This window comes from Lethenteron reissneri, chromosome 61 (assembly GCF_015708825.2).
Source record: "Lethenteron reissneri isolate LAM-NWPU_2019-01 chromosome 61, ASM1570882v1, whole genome shotgun sequence".
In the NCBI taxonomy this organism is placed as follows: Eukaryota; Metazoa; Chordata; class Hyperoartia; order Petromyzontiformes; family Petromyzontidae; genus Lethenteron; species Lethenteron reissneri.
Window position 1 is genome coordinate 2,117,037 of NC_083839.1, and position 20,131 is coordinate 2,137,167.

Below are 20,131 nucleotides of genomic sequence, written 5' to 3' on the forward strand. Positions count from 1 at the left end.
GTTTTTTACCTACGTGACTTTACCGAAAAAACCTAAGAATACAAAAAATGTTGCCCGTATTGAAACGGCTGTACGCCATATGGACCTGCAAACTCAATTTGCCTGCACAAGAATACGGGGTTAAACTGTACGGCTTGACATTCATGCAATACTTTTTTTTTTATTGCCGTTGTCTTGTGCGCATTGTTGAGATGCAGTTTTGCGTGAGTGACGCTGTATTGAAATCAATTATGATTTGTATTAATTGACCTGAAAATTACTCAGTTGTGAAGACGCATGATAATCACCGCACCCCGCTGTACGTATGTATAGATACTCTTAGGTTTTTTCGGTAAAGTCACATAGGTAAAAATAAATAATAAAAACAATAGAAATAAAAATAATAGAAATAAAATAATAAATCACGACGTGTCAAGTAAATTGAGCTGTGACGGTCCCACCTGATGACGGAGACTTGTGTTGCCTCCGAAACGTCGTGGTTTATTATTTTATTTCTATAACTTTTAGTTCTCGTATTATTTTTTATTTTTTACCTACGTGACTTTACCGAAAAAACCTAAGAATATGAATCCTTGCAGTCACGAAAGCTTCAAATCTAGAAGTATGTATAGATGTTGAACTTCTTTCGCACCGTTCGTAGCCAACCGTGCCAATCGGAGGTGCAGACTGCGCCTGAACCATCGCGCCTTCGTGATGGTAGCCTTGCGCCATGTGAACGGCGCTAACACCACCACTGCACCCACGGCAGAGGTCGCAAGCGGGTTTTGATTCCTTACCCGTACCCGGCCGCACCAGGGTCACAAATGGGTTTCCCGTACCCGTACCCGGCCGGGTACGGGTAGCCGTTCCCTACCCGTACCCTACCCGAAATGAGTGACAAACGGTTACTCACCAGTGACTCACGGCCTACCCGTACCCGTACCCGGCCACACCAGGGTCGCAAACGGGTACACGTACCCGGCCGGGTACGGGTAGCCGGGTATCGGGTAGGGTACGGGTATCGGGTACCCGGTTGCGACCTCTGACCCACGGTCTCATTTCTCCGCACGATAAACGCCGTCCAGTCCATTTCGGCCTTTTTATCCTGCGTGGAGCCAGGCGTACAACTGCACATCGGCTCAACTCGTGCGATCTTCAGGCTTCTGCCCAGCAAACATTGATTTCATCCCCGTTCGTCGGCCACCCAATCATGCTTATCTTGGTTCTCCAATGTAACCGCGCTTAACGATGGTAAAAAACAATGTCAACATTCATCTGGGGCGTGCAAATCGCTGAAGCGGGGAGCATTGGTTGAACCTTAATGTACGCATGTTTTTTTAAATCTATAAATTATTGATAAAGCACCTGTCTCTAAGAATATACATTTTTTATACGGTAGTCTTTCTTGGAAGGGAGGTAGAATGATAATAGTACCATAAGCAGTATCCTCAATGGTGGACACTGCCCATGATGGTGGACACTGCCCATGATGGTGGACACTACTCATGGTGAATACCACCCATGGTACACACTGCCCATGGTGGACACTGTCATGGTGGACACTGCCCATGATGGTGAATACTGCCATGGTGGACACTTCCTTTGATGGTGGATACTGCCCATGATGGTGGACACCACCTATGGTGGACACTACCCATGGTGGACACTACCCATGGTAGACACTTCCTTTGAAGGTGGACACTGCCCTTGATGGTGGACACCGCCCATGATGGACACTGCCACGGTGGACACTTTTTAACGGTGGACACTTGTAACAATTTCCAACATAACTAGTTACTACGGGCCCAGACCTCCCCTTTCGGCCCATGGGCCAGAAGCCAGGCCCCCCTCTCCGTCCCGCGCGAATCGCCCCCCCCCCCCCCCTCGCGTGTCGTTGCGTGTCGTTTTGCGCGCAGCTGAAGAAGCTGCGGGGCTTGCTGCTGGCGGGAGCGGCAGAGCAGGACTCCTTCCCCGGCCACCTGCGCCTGCTGGAGCCGGCGTTCAAGCTGTCGGCCAAAGACCTGCGCTCGCAGGTGGTGCGGGAGGCCTGCATCACGCTCGGGTACGGCTCTATTCACGCGCCCGCCCACCCCTCCGTACGTCCGTCTGTGCCGTCACCGTCGTCGCTTCCCCGTTTTTTGCCAGACGCAAAATCCCCTCCCTCTCTCTCCCACCCCTCACCCCGCGCGCTTGCAATTTTTGGGTTGACTTGCGTTCGCCAGCGCTGTTGTGGAGAGCTATTTTGTGTCGCGCGACGTGTTGTTTTCTGCGTCGAACTTGGATCCTAAAGAGAGAGAGGGTCACCTTCTTGTAAACATCTGGCAGTTCGCCGCCCACTGATCCAAGCAAGTCTGCGTCTGCTGATGCGACACTGATCGTCGACGCCGGTCCAGAGTTTTGCTTGTGCCGAATCAATGCCGTGGGGTTGATAGGGTTGTGTAAAAACACGACACTCTGATTGTTATCCTAAAGAAAGGAGGTCCCTGCCTATGAACAACTAGAGTTTTGCTTGTCCTGAATCAATGCTGCTGAATTTATGCACACACAGAAGGCCACAGGGGCTGATGGGTCATCTAATCGGATCAATCGGCTTATCTATTTCCCCATTGTGTTCACTGTTTCGTATGATGCCTGCCACGTGTTAATATAATTTTGTGTCGAACTAGGATTGTTATCCTAAAGAAAGAAGGTCCCTGCCTATGAGCATCTCGAGTTTTGCTTGTCCTGAATCAATGCTGCTGAATTTATGCACACCTAGAAGGCCACAGGGGCCGATGGGTCATCTAATCGGATCAATGAAGGATGTTTATTGCCGGCTTATCCATCTCCCCATTGTGTTCACTGTTTCGTATGATGCCAGCCACCCATGCCTAGCCTTCATCGGTGTTGCTCGCTAACAGCAATTGGCCCAACCGTCTGTTCAGGCTATACATGTGATCTTCGTCTTTAAATGTGTATCCCGTGTCCTTTTCAGTGGCTTGTTCCGCGCGTGCAATGCACTGTTGTAACGAGGATGCAATCGCGGCTGGCGCGTGATCAGGTACTTCTCAACCGTGCTGGGCAACCGGTTCGATCACTGTGCCGAGACTCTCATGCCCACGCTCTTCAACCTGGTGCCCAACAGCGCCAAGGTCATGGCTACCTCCGGGGTGGCTGCCATCCGCCTCATCATACGCGTGAGTGCCCTTGAACGGGAAGGGTTTAACAGACTCTTTGGTCTTTTCGGTAAAGTCACGTAGGTAAGAAAATCAAATGAAATAAATGAAAACAACTAAATTAAATCAGTGATTTAATTTAAATTACATCGGTGACAACTAAATTAAATCAGTGATTTAATTTAGTTGTTTTCATTTATTTTATTTTATTTTTTTACCTACGTGACTTTACCGAAAAAACCAAAGAGTATGAATCCTTGCAGTCACGAAAGCTTCAGATCTTCAAGGGTTTAACAGTTGAGTGCGTGTAGGAATGTAACAGGAGGTTTGTGGGTTTGATCCCGACCCTGTGGGATGTTAACTACCTCACCTGGTATACCGGCGGTTGTGGGTTCCATCCCGACCCTGTGGGATGTTAACTACCTCGCCTGGTATACAGGAGATTTGTGGATTCCATCCCGACCCTGTGGGATGTTAACTACCTCGCCTGGTATACAGGCGGTCGTTGGTTCCATCCCGACCCTGTGGGATGTTAACTACCTCGCCTGGTATACAGGAGGTTTGTGGATTCCATCCCGACCCTGCGAGATGTTAACTACCTCACTTGGTATACAGGAGGTTTGTGGATTCGATCCCGACCCTGCGAGATGTTAACTACCTTACCTGGTATACAGGTGGTCGTGGATTCGATCCCGACTCTGACGCCTGTATAACTGCAGTTTTGCATGTTCTCCCCGTGGTCGCGTGGGTTTTTCTCCGGGCCCTCCGATCGTTTAAGGGCGCTATAAACTTGCACGTGATGATACGCCGCTTCGCCGAGCAGTCATTGGTGATAGATAGCCAAGTCTCCTCTGAAAAATAGTTACACAGCAGCTCAGTGAGAAGGGGGGGGGGGACCTTACCTGGTGAGCAAATTTCGTTGGAGAACGTTCACCTCCTTGTGATCTCCCGACAGCACACGCACACGGCGCGGCTCATCCCGCTCATCACCAGCAACTGTTCTTCCAAGTCTGTGGCCGTTCGACGGTGAGCTTTTCCTCTGCCGCCCTCCGACGCCGCCGCCGCCACCACCGCGCCGGTGTTCCTGCCGGGCCGCGCCGTGCAGATGCCGGACGCAGGCTGGCTGAGGACATTGTCTGTTCGATTTTAGTTTTTTGTCGCGTGGAGAGGCAGAGGCCCAGCGTCCGGTTGTGTGTTTGTCGAACTTTTGAGTCGTCATGTCTGATGGTGCAAAGTGTACGTCGCATGCTTTCTCGGTGGATTGTAGGAATCTTCTTCTTTCGTTTGGATTGATGTAGACGCAGAGCAACAACGGCAATTTCACATTCAGGTGGTCAATCCCAGACACGGCCGCGTCAGGGGCAGTGTTTCGCTGTTACGTCTCCTTGGTATTTGTGGATCGGGCATTGCGTCGCGATGTATTGTACAGTCTGTTCTGGACGACCACAGTCGCACACTGGAGAGTTTTCCATTTGGGCATCGGGTACGCTCATCTGCGATGGTTTGTGCATTGAATGCGGTTTAGGGTGGACCATGAGCTTCGGGGCAGATAAAAACCGGGCATCTTCTGCGTGGGGAATGATGAATGTGCTCGTAGATAATTAAATAAATACCCCGGCATGGTTGTGTTTATTTACCAAAACAACACTAACCTCGAGCTCCATTAGCCTGCTTTTGCGTTTAGCAGCATTTTTTTGGGCCTGTTTGGCAAATGCCATTGAGTTGCCAGGTGTTCTAGGCAAGACAGGTCCACGAATACATTGGGGTGGGGGGCTTGGCAATGCGTTACAGCGGCATTGTGTAATATCTACACAATGGCCCTTTCCTGGGGAATTCATAACATAGATGCGCTGAGGCCCAGTGAGGGCTTTTTATGTTGAAACACCGTTTGTTAATGCAACACGTACTAGGCTTTCGCGACCAATATCCATAATAGAGGTTTGTTGGGTTGGATCGTGTAACTATAAATGCCTCGTTAAACCCACCACCATCCGACACAGCCAATTAGTAAGGTTTGTCACGTAAACAGAACATGGCCAATTCGTTACTATTGCAGCCGGAGGACCCCAGAGCGTAGCCAGAGTAGTGTATCTAGGCTGTGTACCTAGGCTGTGTACCTAGGCTGTGTACCTAGGCTGTAACAGAGTATCAGGACTGTTGGAGTTCTGTATTGTAATAAAGAAGTTACCTCTACAAGTGTCTCCGGAACCCATTACACTAGTACAGCACCACCGGTTGTGTGTTGGAGAGCAAACCCACAACTCGAATTGTAGATGTAGGATTCCGTGACGAACCTCACTAATTGGCTGTGTCGGGTGGTGGCGGGTTTAACGACACATTTACAAGTTCTAACCCAAAAAAAAACCTCTGCGATGGACCATTTGTTAACACCACACTAACAGTCTGACTCCGACCACTCTCGCACGACGATATTTGTGTTTGCTACTCCGCAAATACTGGAGGAAGTCCACAACTCTTCCTATCACTGTGTGGATCACAGGTTCACTGGAAGGGATCTCGGAGGGTAGTTCTCCGACATCCACTTCCGTAGCCCCGTTCCGTGACGCGTCGCTGCGCGAGGGTTCCCAATGGATAACCTCGTCTCGAGACGTTGACGCCGATAGCCACGGTCGGGTTGAAAGAGCAACGGGATTTCTCGTCGTGTTGATTCCTTACGTGAAAATGTAATTCCATGCAAATGCATCGAAGAGGGCTCGTAAGCTGTCATTTACGTTCGATTTCTTCGGTTGTGACTCGGTGTGATCTGTTGTGGCTTGTTTCTTAAAGGAGATGTTTTGAGTTCATGGACCTGTTGCTACAAGTCTGGCAGATCAGCTCGCTTGAGCGGTAAGTCTTCATGAAAGTTGGCCCGATGATTTATAGTCGGGAGGCCACGTTTGGATTGCTCATGTCATTTGGTTCATTCAACGTTTCTCAAACTCTGGATCCCCATGCCAAGGGGAGGGGTATTGTGACTTATTACACACAAAGTGCTTGGCAAAAATGAACCATAATAACTTTGCTGATCTCATCAAGAAGCATCACGCCAAGTCCGGTCATCCTCACAGCGCCGCCTTTTGGCTCACCATCGAACAAAGTCGGTCACCGCATGGCGCACTTTCAGATGCGCTGCTGTGGCCGTCTGGAACGTTCTTCCGATATTAGGAAGTCACTTTTCATCTAGATTGAAAATAATGTATTTTTACTGATTTTTGTGTTTAGTTTGTTGTCCTTCCCTCGCATCTTCCAATTAACATGGTTGGCTACGTACGGTGCGAAAGAATTTCAACATACATAAATATCTGTAATACTGGTAGGAACTACTTGGTTCCACCAGCTCACAGGGGATTATTGTGTCCGTCCGTCCTGCATCCAAAAATGGGAGGGGTGGCGCTGGCTGTAGAGGGGAGGGTGTGAGGGGCTGGGTGGGGAGGGGCTGGTCACCCCGTGGTGCCCTTATAAAACTCAACGTTTAACCTACTCACGCCGGCTTGTGCCCACCCTCACAGTCGGCCATATTTGCGGAATACACCACGCCGCCGTTGACCCTGGCCATTGACCGAGCAACCCAACGTTCCTACCAGCTCCCTCCGCAGGAATGTGTTTTTCTGCTCTAATGAGCATTGAGGCGTTTTTGCTCATCTTCCGTTTACAGCTCTGTAAACCGGTGGTGGTAATTCCGCATTTTTATGGCGCTGGCACACCTAATAGTGGGAACAACCACCGTTGACTTCCACACAAAGTGGTACTCATTTTATCGACACCCCAGAGGCGTGATTGTGCGCGAGTCAGCGGCCAACCAGGATTGTGAACTCGCAAACCTTGCGATTGTGAGCTGCTTGCTCTACCGCTGAGCCAAGTGGCCGTGCTGACATATAAAGAGGCACTGCTCGTGTGTTTTTGCACGTACACGCGTGCAGCCCTTTCTACTATCCGCTGCCGGATGAAGGCCTGCCCCACGCCGCTCACTGCGGGGTTGGCGAGCTTCTTGTTACCCTTATCGTCGCCGATTAAATACTTGCGAGGACGAGTGAGCGCGCGCGCCGGGGAAGCCCCGCGTAAAACCCGAGCGTATTTTTCTTATCTTCCCCCCCCCCCCCTCTGTTTTCCACCAGGCACGTCACGGTGCTGTCGGACACCATAAAGAAGGGCATGCACGACGCTGATGCTGATTCCAGGGCGGAGGCCAGGAAGTAAGTTTGGACGGTGCGGAACGGGCAAACGAGGGTGTCGCTTGGTGCGTGATTGGTCTCGTGTCGTGGGATTACGATGCGGTCACGGCTGGCTGATCGTCTGGATCAGAAGTCAAGAGACGCGGCCTTCGGACCGCTGAGATCCTGGGTTCGAATGCCAGCCCAGCCCCACGGCTGCGGCTAAAGCCGGGTTCTGAAGTGGTTATTTTATTTGCTAGACAAATAGTTCACTGCTTTAACCCCAAATTTTTTTTTGTAAATGTTGTGGTTTCACACTTCAACACACCGGTGGGTTAAAGCAGTGAACTATTTGTCTTTTGTCAACGTGACACTTTTTTACTGATTGGCCGTGTCGGGTGGTGGAGGGTTACGACACATTTATAAATAACGCGATCTAAACCCAAAAACGTTGATTATGACTATATATATAGTTCGTAAAAAAAACCCATCAGATTCTGCGAAGGACGAACGGCTCCTACCGAGTCTACGTTCATCGTGACGCTCACGGTTCACGTGTACAAAGGCACAGACATTAACCGAGTTGACGGTTCTGTCGCGCGACAGGGCGTACTGGGGCTTCCGGACGCACTTCCCCTCCGAGTCTGATGCCCTCTACGCGGCGCTGGAGCCCAAGTACCAGAAGTTGCTGAGCGGCTCTCAGCTGCACAGCTCCTCCAACTCTCACTTCGACCGCTCCGCCTCCAGCTCGCAGGAGAGCCTCACGTGAGTGAGGTGCACGGGGGGTCGTGGGTTCGCACCCGACCCCTGACGACGCCTGTGCAATTGGAGTTCTGCGCGGTCGCTCTCTCTCTCGGTCTCTCTCGGTCTCTCTCGGTCTCTCCCTCCCCGTGGTCGCGTGGATTTTTCTCCGGGCGCTTGAAGCAGGTTAAGAATATCGCCGCCGCGCATGCACGGATTGAGTTGCACCTTTTGACGTGCGCGCTTGTCCTCGGAGAAGGAATAAAATCGTCAGCACGGAAGCCAAACGGCATGTCGGGGCTAATGCAGTATTTGCGAAAACAGTTGTCCTTAAATTTCGATTTAAAGCTTTCGTGACTGCAGGGATTCACCTTCTTTGTTCTTTCGGTAAAGTCACGTAGAATGGAAATAATAAAATAATAAAAATTAAACATAATTAAAGAATTCTCACGACGTTTCGGCCACAACGCAAGCAGCCGTCCTCAGGTGGAGAGCAGGTCTGTCAAGAAGACAGAGTCTGAATGACACACCCCAGGCTTGGAGCGTCTATTTAAGCTGTGATGGAGGGGGGAAGAGCGCCTTGACAAAATAATTTGCATATCAATAAGAATTTAGCATATTTATGGGAAATGCAGATATGCGATTAGTACTACTTGTGAAATGCGTAGGAGGTTTGGCGGGGGGTTTAAAGTCATTATGCCCGTGCATTATGCAGGATTAGCGTGGATTGTCCTTTTTGGTTTGGCATGTGTCCCCAAGTACGCCACAGTGGCGAGCTGTTAACTACCTCGCCCGGTATACAAGAGGTCGTGGGTTCAATCCTGACCACTGACAACGCCTGTATATTTGGAGTTTGCGTTCTCTCTCTCTCTCATTCCCATGGTCACGTGGATTTATCTCTGGGTTCCTCCGGTTTGTCCCCTCCACATTTTCAAATAAAAGTGCGTTTAGAGTGTTTGGCTGCTACTGTAAATTTACACCCGATAAGTCACTTTGTTGAGCTCTCATTTCTGATAGCCAGATCACTTCTGAAAAAGAGCTATTTCGCTCAGTGGGTCTTACCTGGCAAAATAAAAAATTGTTGCACCATCTTCTTGGTTGTTTCGGTAAAGTCACGTAGAAGGGAAATAATAAAATAATAAAAATAAAACATAATAAAAAATTCTCACGACGTTTCGGCCACAACGCAAGCAGCCGTCCTCAGGTGAAGACCAGGTCTGTCGGGGAGACAGAGTCTGCACCAGTTTAATTTTAGTTTGAAGTGGTTTCGCACGGCTCCGTTTCGTGTTCGTACAAAATTTAAAACGGCTGAATTTGCAGTTAAATCTGGGGGGTTGGGGGGCTGTAGGGGGGGGGGAGTGGAGGAGGGCTGTGGCTATTGGAGGAGGGAAAAAAAAAGATTGCCTCCGTCCCCATGTGTGCCGCTGGATGGGAGGTGATGTGTGGGGCCTGGCGACATCGTGGGCATCATCAGCCTGGGGTGTGTGGGTTTTTTTTTGGCGAGTTTCTCTCCTTCGGGAGGCAGAATGCGTGGGGGCGGCCGAGTTGACTCATAGTCCTAATCGACCCGTCACCCCAGCTCTAAGTGTCCAGCTGGAATGTGCATTCGCCATGTGGTGTGGGGAGCGGCGGTGCAGCGGTTAGCGCGCTGCACTACGAACACGCCGGCGACCCGAGTTCGATTGCCGCTCACAGCCACCAACACCAGCGACGGTTATCTGAACCGGCCCCGGGCCTTCCCTAGGTTGACTCGGCCGCAAAACGAGTACTTGGTACGATGTGTAAACATGGGGAGACAAAGGCGGCCGGGTGTGGTGCTGGTGCTCGATAACCGCACTTGCCCCAACATTCTGTTGAGGCTATAGGAGGGGGGGGTCCTTTATCTTTGTGTTTAATGATTTCATGGTGTGGCGTGCGTTTTGTTCCCGGACGTGGTGCTGGTACCTGCCAATGGCACTTGCCCCAACAGTCTGTTGAGGCTATTGGAGGGGGATCCTTCGTCTTTGCCTTTGATAATTGCGTAAGGTGGCGCGTGTGGTGTGCGTTTTGTTCCTGCAGGAGGGTGGTGATGCCCAAGCGCGTCCCCGTTCGGCAAGCCGACGTCCCGGCATCACAAGGTGCATCGCTCGCGAGCGTCGACCGAGGTCGAAAGCATTCGTACATCCGCTACGTTTGTCCCTCGGCGCACGTCTGTCCGTCCGTCCGTGTGTCTGTCCTTCCGTTTGTCTCAATGTCTACCTTGTGCATGGTGAGCGCCCAGTCACGCTTTCTTTCCTTTTCCCTTCTTGCTCCCCTTGACTGGAACCAACTCCCGCTGGAGTACACCTTAGCAACCATTTTTACTCTAACTTCCCTATCTCTTCTCCCGTGCCCATCCTGCTGCTACTGTTACTCCCTGCCCTACGCCCTCCAGCTACGACCAGGCCTACCCCAAACCCTATCACGACCCCCATAACTACCCCTATCACTACCCTATAACTACCCCTATCACTACCCTATAACTACCCCTATCACTACCCTATAACTACCCCAACCCCGATCACTACGACGATCGCTACCCCTATCACTCCTATCACTACCCCTATCACTCCCCCTATCACTACCCCAACCCCTCCTTAACCACTCCCACCTTTCCTCCTGTCACCGCAACTGCACCACGACTCTTAATAACAAGCCCGCTCCCTCTTTTCACCACTTATCACCTTGCGTACAACTTGACGATTGTCGTGATGCGCCTTGGGACTAAGGCGCTGTATCAATCCGTGCGGGACACGGTGAGGTTCCCGCGCCGAGCACAAAGTGTGACGCCGTCCCTCTCGTCGCGACGTGTCGTGGCCCAGCCGGATCAGCGTCGGCGACGAGGCGGCGGTCGTCGGCGGTGGCGGCCGCGGCGGCGACGCCGGGCTCCGGCCTGCACCGCTCGCGCAGCGACATGGACGTGAACGCCGCCGCCTGCGCCTCGTCGCGCAAGACCTTCGCTGTGCCGGCGCCCGTCTCCTCCGCCACGCTCGGTCGGTCCGCCGTTCCTACGCGGTCGCACGTTTTGGGGCGCGCGCGTGCGAAGGGAGGTCGGACATCAGTGCGGCGCTCCTTCGCTGGCCGTGCGTGACGGGATTAGTGATTTCCTTGCGCCTACCAGCTCTGAACTTCCAAACATTGTGTCAGCGCGGGGTGCCTCCGTTGGCCTCGCGGACCGTATGTTTAAATATATGTAGCGGTAATAATAATGAACGGCCCCTTCTGTGCTTACATCCAAAAAGTGTCTCTGCAGTTGCAATGTTGCCTCGTTTGTATCGGCGTTTTACAACTCTCCGTTGCATTGCTGGCAATGCGGGAGGATGTTTCTGTTCTATTATCTATGTGGGTCCTTCCCCCGCACCTCCGAATCGTACTGTTGGCTCCGTTAAACTTCTGTTAAGTATCTTCTTGGTTCTTTCGGTAAAGTCACGTAGACGCTGTCTTTCCGACAGACCTGTTCTTCACCTGAGGACGGCTGCTTGCGTTGTGGCCGAAACGTCGTGATTTTGATTTTATTTTGATTTTACTTTTATTAATTTTAATTTTTTACCTACGTGACTTTACCGAATAAACCTAAGAATATGAACGGTCCCTTGTTAATACGGCTGGCCTCCGCACGCGCCGTTTCGGTCGTGAGTGTTGCTTCACCATACTTCACGTTTGCCGGGAAGCAATTTGGTGATGGGGGGGGATAGACAACGACGATTCAGATGTCGGAAACCGAAGCAAGGTGTGATCGTGTGGGTGCGCTGTACCGTCGCGCCACCGCCGCACGGCACGGTGGGCGGCAACTGACAACGCGTCGACGTGACGTGCATGCGCGCGCGTTCCCTTTCCGATCGTCCAGGCCGCGTGCGCTCGCGACCTTCGACCTGCGGGACCATGAGCAGCCCGGCGACCCCCACGGACGCGCGGGGGCGGACGCGTGCCAAGGTGTCCCAGTCACAGCGTGAGTCTCTTCAAGCGCCGGGTGTACACACCGCACCGGGTGTAAGCACCGGGTGTACGCACCGCACCGGGTGGACGCACCGGGTGGACGCACCGGGTGTACGCACCGGGTGGACGACGTCGGTAGGTGGGCGTCAAGCCGAGGGCACAAAGCACCTGCCGGAGATTTTCTCATCGTCATCATCAAGAGTCCAAGTGGTTTCCTGCTCCTATGGGCATTGAAGCATTGCTGCAGATTTGCCGTTGACAGAACTTAACCAGTGGTTTCAAATCCACATTTCAATATTGATCTGAATCAGAATTATTTCTTTAGACTGGAGGAATCTGATGAGCCATGAAGTTCTTTTTCACAGTTGGCCAGTATGGACGGGTCACCACGTTACAACATCAAACAATACAAAAATAACCGATAGGAGTGCAAAGTAGGGAAAAGGTAAGCATGTCACAATTTTTTTTTTTAACATAAATGAAGTCTGTAAGAGTCTAACCCTTGCACAGCCATTGTCGACTTTTGCCAAAAAGTCAGTTCTGATTTTATTGATCCCCAGAGGGATGATGGGATGAATCGGCCCACACGACCAGGATTTGAACGCGTAACAAACTGACTGCGAGCCTCTTAACTACTACCGCTGAGCCGCCTGGCCGGATATATTTCCTCTGAGTGTCCTTGCAAGCCATGGCGAGTAGGTTCACACTCGGGTCTAGGCCGGTGGTCACCCAACATTGCTAGAGCTGCGGGACGACTTCTCAACCCTCGCTATATGTTCACCGTGCAGCAAACAAAAACAAAGGATTGTACATGCAATGGTTTGCGCATAGACCACTATGCACAGCCTTGCGAGAACCACCAGTGGCCTACGCACCCCAGGCTTTGAACCACCGGTTTAGCTAGACCGCCCATCAGCGACTCGCAAAAACGATTTTATCTTACCAGTTGAAGCCGACCAAGCTATTCGTTCTTTTCAGAGGCGACCTGACCACAAGTGATGGCCCATCAGGAGTGGCTTATATCATCGTCGTCGTCCTCAAACGTGGGAATTTAAAATAGCAGCCAAATAATCTAAACGCAAGTTGATTGCCAATCTGGGGGGTGGGAGGGGGGCATAACAGGAGGAACCCAGAGAAAAAGCCACGCGACCACCATGTGAGGGGGGGGGGGCGAGAGAGAGAACAAATATACAGCATCGCCAGGGGTCTGGGATCGAACCCACAACCTCCTGTTTTCTCGACAGACCTGTTCTTCACCTGAGGATGGCTGCTTGCGTTGTGGCCGAAACGTCGTGAGAATTATTTTATAATGTTTTATTTTTATTATTTTATTATTTTATTATTGCCATTCTACGTGACTTTACCGAAAGAACCAAGAAGATGAATCCCTGCATACCTGTGCGAGGGACATAACGTTTCCTTACCGCCCTGCCCTTCGCGTGTTTTGTCGCAGCCGGGAGCCGGTGCGGGTCGCCGGGCCGCGTCACCGGCGCCGTTCGGAGCGCCGCGGGCGCCGTGCCGGGCGGGGTGGCGCAGCGCGTGCCCGTGGTGCCGTCACCGGGCACGGCGCGCAAGCAGCACCGCGTGCCACGCAGCCAGGGCGGCAGTCGCGACAGCAGCCCCACTCGCTCCCTGCGCCGTGAGTCCTCGAGTGGGTTTGGCCGCGGCGGCCGCCGTCATTCAAACATCGTCGGTGAAAGACGAGTGGACGGTCGTGAAAAAAATTACTGTACAGTAAAACCTTGGATCGCGAGCATAGTTCGTTCCGGAAACGTGTTTGTGATCCAAAGCACTCGTATATCAGTTGTGATCACGTGACGCTCGTCAGACCAAAGCGTATACACGTACTACTCGTATTGCAAGACCTCGCTCGTTTATCAAATTAATATTTATTTAAAATTTTGCTCGTCTTGCAAAACACTCGCAGACCAAGTTACTCACAATCCAAGGTTTTACTGTCTATGTACGTAACTCGTGGATTTGTATTATTTTTGTTTAATTGGCGATTGGTTTCGTGAGCAACGTGGAAGGGACAATAGTTTTTATTTTATTTTGGTGACGAGCACGCAGCGCTGTGATCCAGGAGATGGGAACATTGGTAAGGGATAAGGCCAAGAGATTTTGGAATTAAACGAAGAGAAACAGGGGGTGGGAGATTGCCGGGATGATATCGGTCGCAAAAATATTCGTCATCAGAGTGGTATTTTTGTATTTGTAAACGCCTTAATATGTAGAGGACCGCAGAGCTTGGAGAGAAAATGTGGCGCTGGCTCACGGACCTGGCTGCCGCCTTTTCTACTCGTCTTAGTCCCTCGCACCTCTTGAGTCATGCTGCCATTGTTACATTTATCATTCCTAAGCTATCGCACCGGTGGTTATTTGCAGTGTCACGTGGGAGCCGCATCCCACGACCGAGCATGAGCCAGGGCTTGCAGTCGGGACAACAGCCGGGACGCCAGCCCCGTGCGGGGATTCTCTGCGCTTGGTGAGTTGCTTCCCGCCCTCGCCGACCGTGCGGTCCAAGCAAACAAAGACAAAGATCCCCCGTGTAGCCTGTGACAGACTGTTGGGGCAAGTGCTGTTAGCGAGTAGCACCTGTGAAGGCCGGCACGGCACACGAGGGGGTGGGTATCCAATACTACGCCCGTCCCCCTTTGTCTCCCTCGTGGCGATGTTTACACATTGCAACAGGTACTCATCTGAGGCTGAGTCGACCTAGGGGAGGGCCAGGAACGGTTCAGATAACCATAATTGGTGTTGGCCGTGAGCGGGAATCGAACTTGGGTCGCCGGGTTCGTAGTGTACCGCACTAACCGCTGCACTGCCGCCCCACACACACACACGGCTCGAAGCTCCTAGGCACTCTCTTCTTTCTCTTGCCTCTCCTCGGCGTCCGTGAGTTCTGCCGCGGTCAAGAGGTCATCACCAACTTGAGAAGAGTTGACGATGAGGCTATCCCAACGGGCAGCAGTGAGCCAAAGAGACAGCTGTTGTCCGGTTTCGTCCACGTTAGTCGGTACAGTTCGTTTATCAACGCTCACCGTTCGGCCCTTTCTACCCCGGATGCCAAACACAGAGAGGCCTTTCCTTCGCACGATGGGGACCCCCGCCCTCTCCTCGCTCCCCCATTGAGCTGGTGGTCTAAACAATAACACGGCCACACGTTCAGCTGTCAGGCTGGTGGCGCAGACAAGGCCAAGATTATCGTACGCGCAGTGCTGTGGCCACGTGACGGGCACGCAAGGCCTGGCTCGCGTTGACGTTGCCGAGCGGGTCGGCTCGCTCGCCGCTTGCCGTCGCAGATGTTCAAGGATCGAATCCAGCGGCCGCCCCCCCTGGTTACGAGAGCGGGTGTCACAGCCGTGGTGTTAATAGCGCACTACGCGCCGTCTGCTCCGCTAGGACGTTAAAGATCGCAAGAGCAGGCCCATCGTGTCCCGGCATCAGTCCGAAAATAACACCGCATTTTACTCGATAGGGATTATACACAGCAGAAAGCATCGCCCCCTGTTGTCAAACTAATGCCCCACCCCCCCCCCGCCCAGGTCACTCTTGCGAATGAAACTCATCCTGGTCTTTTGAGTTCTCACCACCTGGTTAAACAAAAGCAAACTTGAGAACATGATTGTGCCTTCATGCTGTCCGCGAACGAGCATGCCTTTGCGAGTGTTGGTATTTCTGTCCCGTACCGCTGTCTGGCGACTGGCACGCCGTCTGATTTCACTTGCCTGGCTCTTTGCTGTTTCCCCAACAATGTAGCTGCCCTGTACCCCTCCTGCTTCCTGTCCTTGCCGGCGTTATTTTAACCAGCACTCTGCTTGCAGTGTCTCAACGGCACTCTCACTCCACCAGCTCTCTCTTCCCCTCCGACTCACTGCGCAAAACAGGTGACGCGTCGTTGATTCCTTTGCCAGACACTGCTTCACTTTGCGCCCGCCCGCCCGCCCGCCCGCCCCCTACCCGCCTCTTCCCACACCTCCCCTCCCCCCCCACATCGCTCTCCGTCACTTTCACTTCCCGTTTTCATGACGCTCGTTGTTCAATGGGCAATCGACGATTCCATCGATCGCGGTGGATTTAAGCCGCGCGCAATGCAAGGGTCGTGCCCTATCCGTCCGTGTGTGAAAAATGATAACGCATATCATTTCGCATGCCGAAATTATATGCCACTCTACGTGCAGATTTGTCAGGGTCAAAATTGACCACAAGTTCATAAATTACGTATAGCAATCATCGCCCCACCCCCACCTACTGGCAGGCCAAGTGCTGAGTCATCTTGTGCCTATCTGGAGAGCTGCCACTGGGTGTGCCCTTTCAAATGTTTGAGATCAGACGTGATGTAAACGCTCTGCATCGCCAGATAATCTTGCGCTGCTTGTGCTGTGATGCTAGATGCACGGCATTGCCATTCCGATCTTGTTCGTGCACCCTTGTTGTTGCGTTGTTTTGTTTACTTTTTTGTGTTGTTGCTGTAACCAGGTTTTTGTAATGTAATGTTACTTGCCGACCCGCGCCCCCCCCCCCCCCCTTACTGGACATCTGTGAAAAAAAATTACTTGGTAGCTCATCCGATTCCTCCAGTTCTACAGAAACATTCTTGGTTCTGAACCACATGTGCGCCATCGAAAAAGAGCATTTATTGTCCAATGTTTTCTTCTTTTTTTTGACACCTGCGCCAAAGTAAAACCTTCGTGACTGAAGGGATTCATCTTCTTGGTTCTTTCGGTAAAGTCACGTAGAATGGAAATAATAAAACAATAAAAATAAAACAATAAAATATGCAAATTATTTTGTCAAGGCGCTCTTTCCCCCCTCCATCCCAGCTTAAATAGTCGCTCCAAGCCTGGGGTGTGTCATTCAGACTCTGTCTTCTCGACAGACCTGCTCTCCACCTGAGGACGGCTGCTTGCGTTGTGGCCGAAACGTCGTGATAATTATTTTATTATGTTTTATTTTTATTACTTTATTACTTCCATTCTACGTGACTTTACCGAAAGAACCAAGAAGACGAAAGTGAAACCCTTAACTAACCCTAAATAAGTTGACCGGAGCGATGCTGACTGCGGAGGTTGCGTGTCTCTCGTGTCCGTGGCGCCCCCCGCCGTGTGTGAGCAGTGGCTGACCGGTTTGGGTTGGATCAGGCAGCCTACCTTCCACCCTCCCTGCAAGCCATGCGGGTCCTCAACACCAGCCCGGAGATCGAAGCCGCCTTTGCGGACGCCCTGGTATGTGCCCGTTTTGTTGTATCGTTACGCACGTATGTTGAACTTCTTTTGCACGGTACGTATCCAACAGTGTTGCAGGGAAGGACAACAAACTGAACAGAAAAGCTAGTTCTAAAGAAATTCGTTGACAATTTGTATATAAAAGTGCATCGCTCCAGTCGATTCCTAATATTGGAAGGAGGAACGTTCCAGACGGCCGCAGAAACGCATCTGAAAGCGCGCGATGCAGTGACCGTCTTTGCGATGGTTATTATAACTATTATTTTGGCTGTTGTGTAATTGGATGTGATTTGCAGCATGAAATATATCGCATTGGATTAACACAATTGCCTACGATATTTGACCAATAAACTGCAGCTTTACAATCCTTCTTGGAGTTTGATGTCGGCAAAAACGTTTCGGAGCGCGGGGTTTCTTTGCTCCGTTCGGCGAACGGACGCGTGTTCATCCCACTGACACAGTGCCGAGCGTACAATTTAAAATAACGATTCGTAATTATAATTGGTTCTTTACCCTTTTTTTCGGCAACAAAACTGACACCTTTTTTACAAGGAGTCATGTTTGCATCGACCACAATACCTGCGGTCAGATTGCAAACAAAAAACACAACTTTGACAATGTATGCATTGTCTTTGAAATTGATTGGTCCACACCCGAGACAGCTTTTCTCAGAGCCTAGTCTCATATGGTGTTGGACCAGATGAAGCCAAAAGGCACACAACTCAAAGACAATGCACCATCAGAGTACCCCGAGCTCTCATACTATGATGGTGCATTGTCTTTGAGTTGTGTGCCTTTTGGCTTCATCTGGTCCAACACCATGTGAGACTAGACTGAGAAAAGCTGTCTCGGGTGTGGACCAATCAATTTCAGGGACAGTGCATACATCATCAGAGTCGCGTTTTTTGTTTGCATTCCGACTGCAGGTATTGTGGTCTATGCAAACATGACTCCTTGTAAAACAAGGTGTCAGTTTTGTTGCCAGATAAAAGGGTAAAGAAAACAATTATCGTATTTTGCTACTGGCAAAGGAGGTTCCAATGGTGATTCGTAATTAGTTTATATTGGGGTTAGCGTCACGTGTGGGTTTAAATGTCAGAGCTGCAGATCCCGGTCATGCTGAAAGCAAACTCTGGAGATTACACCCAACAAGGCCAAATTTGGGTGGGGGGGGGTGCATTTTATAATCAAGGTGGCTGTGTGAATGCGTGCATGAGACCAGATCTGTCTACGTTTATTGACCCCCGGTCACACGGCTTGGTGTGCATAATGTGAACGACCTTGCTCTGTCTTCACTGAACCTACCTCCCGTTGTGGTTGCTGCGTTCAGCTGTTCAGAGTGTCCATCAGAAAGGTATTGCTCTGGATTCCCTTGGCTTTAAACGTAGCAGCGCGAGGCCATCGTCATAATCGTGATTGTGCGCTCACGTGGTTTGTCTGATGGCAAGAGAACACGCTCTTCATTCTTTTGCGTGCGCCAACTCGGTGTTTGCATTTACGTTCATCGTCATTGTCTTTAGCATCAGCTGTTGTCTCTCAATTTCTGGATGAAAGCCCTCTCACCCTGCCGATGCCACCGTCACCGGTGCTGCGATGCCGACGATCCATCTGGCTGATACCAACTCTAACCAGTGCTGTGATGCCAACGATCCGTCTGGCTGATGCCAACCCTAACCAGTGCTGTGATGCCAACAATCCATCTGGCTGATGCCTCCCTAACCAGTGCTATGATGCCAACGATCCATCTGGCTGATACCAACCCTAACCAGTGCTGTGATGCCAACGATCCGTCTGGCTGATGCCAACCCTAACCAGTGCTGTGATGCCAACCCTAACCAGTGCTGTGATGCCAACAATCCATCTGGCTGATGCCAACCCTAACCAGTGCTGTGATGCCAACGATCCATCTGGCTGATACCAACTCTAACCAGTGCTGTGATGCCAACGATCCATCTGGCTGATGCCTCCCTAACCAGTGCTATGATGCCAACGATCCATCTGGCTGATGCCTCCCGAACCAGTGCTGTGATGCCAACGATCCGTCTGGCTGATGCCTCCCTAACCAGTGCTGTGATGCCAACGATCCATCTGGCTGATGCCTCCCTAACCAGTGCTATGATGCCAACAATCCGTCTGGCTGATGCCAACCCTAACCAGTGCTATGATGCCAACGATCCATCTGGCTGATGCCAACCCTAACCAGTGCTGCGATGCCAACGATCCATCTGGCTGATGCCAACCCTAACCAGTGCTGCGATGCCAACAATCCATCTGGCTGATGCCAACCCTAACCAGTGCTGTGATGCCAACGATCCATCTGGCTGATGCCACCATCCATATCTCTCTCTCTCTCGCACCCCGAGCCGATCTCACCGCCGTGGGCCTCCTCTCGGGCGCGTCCCCCCTCTCCTTCGGCTGCCACTCCATGGTCGGGTATCCGCCGTTGCCCATCGTCCCGTCCGGCCGTGACATGTCCCTGTCCAAGCTCCGCTCGCTTCACTTATCCGAACCCACGCCGTAATGTTTGTCGTTTAGCGCTCTTTCCCCAGATGCCAGGCGTTCGGCTTTCTTTTCGCTCGGTGAAAATGAGGGCCATGCGTCGCGTCACGTGGCTTTTTTATTTTGGTGCGCACATTTCAGATGATTTTTTTGTGTTTTCTTTCTCGGTTTTGGTCATCGTCCGATGTTTCTGACCCGTTCATCACAGCCGGAAAGCCGTGCGCTTGTTCGCCAGCTACAGCTGACGGGCACACGTCGGAATCCCGGCTCGTTCGTATAATTTAAACTAAACTTTTATTTTATTTTATCAGGCGAGGCCCAAAACCTAGGCTTATTATCTATAATAGAGGTTTTTGGGTTAGATCTCGTTATATAAATGTGTCCTTAAACCCGCCATGCCAATGATCTGTTTCAACAAAGCCAATCA

The 20,131-nt window shown here is 51.4% G+C and overlaps 1 protein-coding gene across 1 annotated transcript in view; it reads left to right on the plus strand.

The window, feature by feature from the left end:
- The window catches only part of LOC133358242 (CLIP-associating protein 1-like), a 77,295-nt gene that overhangs the window by 31,529 nt on the left and 25,635 nt on the right, over positions 1-20,131 (plus strand). Inside the window, 15 exon segments of the mRNA XM_061576485.1 lie at positions 1,896-2,041; positions 3,020-3,155; positions 4,090-4,160; positions 5,922-5,981; positions 7,250-7,327; positions 7,892-8,050; positions 10,085-10,143; positions 10,867-11,037; positions 11,892-11,993; positions 13,434-13,619; positions 14,366-14,409; positions 14,411-14,465; positions 15,805-15,867; positions 17,096-17,205; positions 18,536-18,559. Coding sequence (XP_061432469.1) covers positions 1,896-2,041; positions 3,020-3,155; positions 4,090-4,160; positions 5,922-5,981; positions 7,250-7,327; positions 7,892-8,050; positions 10,085-10,143; positions 10,867-11,037; positions 11,892-11,993; positions 13,434-13,619; positions 14,366-14,409; positions 14,411-14,465; positions 15,805-15,867; positions 17,096-17,205; positions 18,536-18,559 — 1,464 coding nt within the window.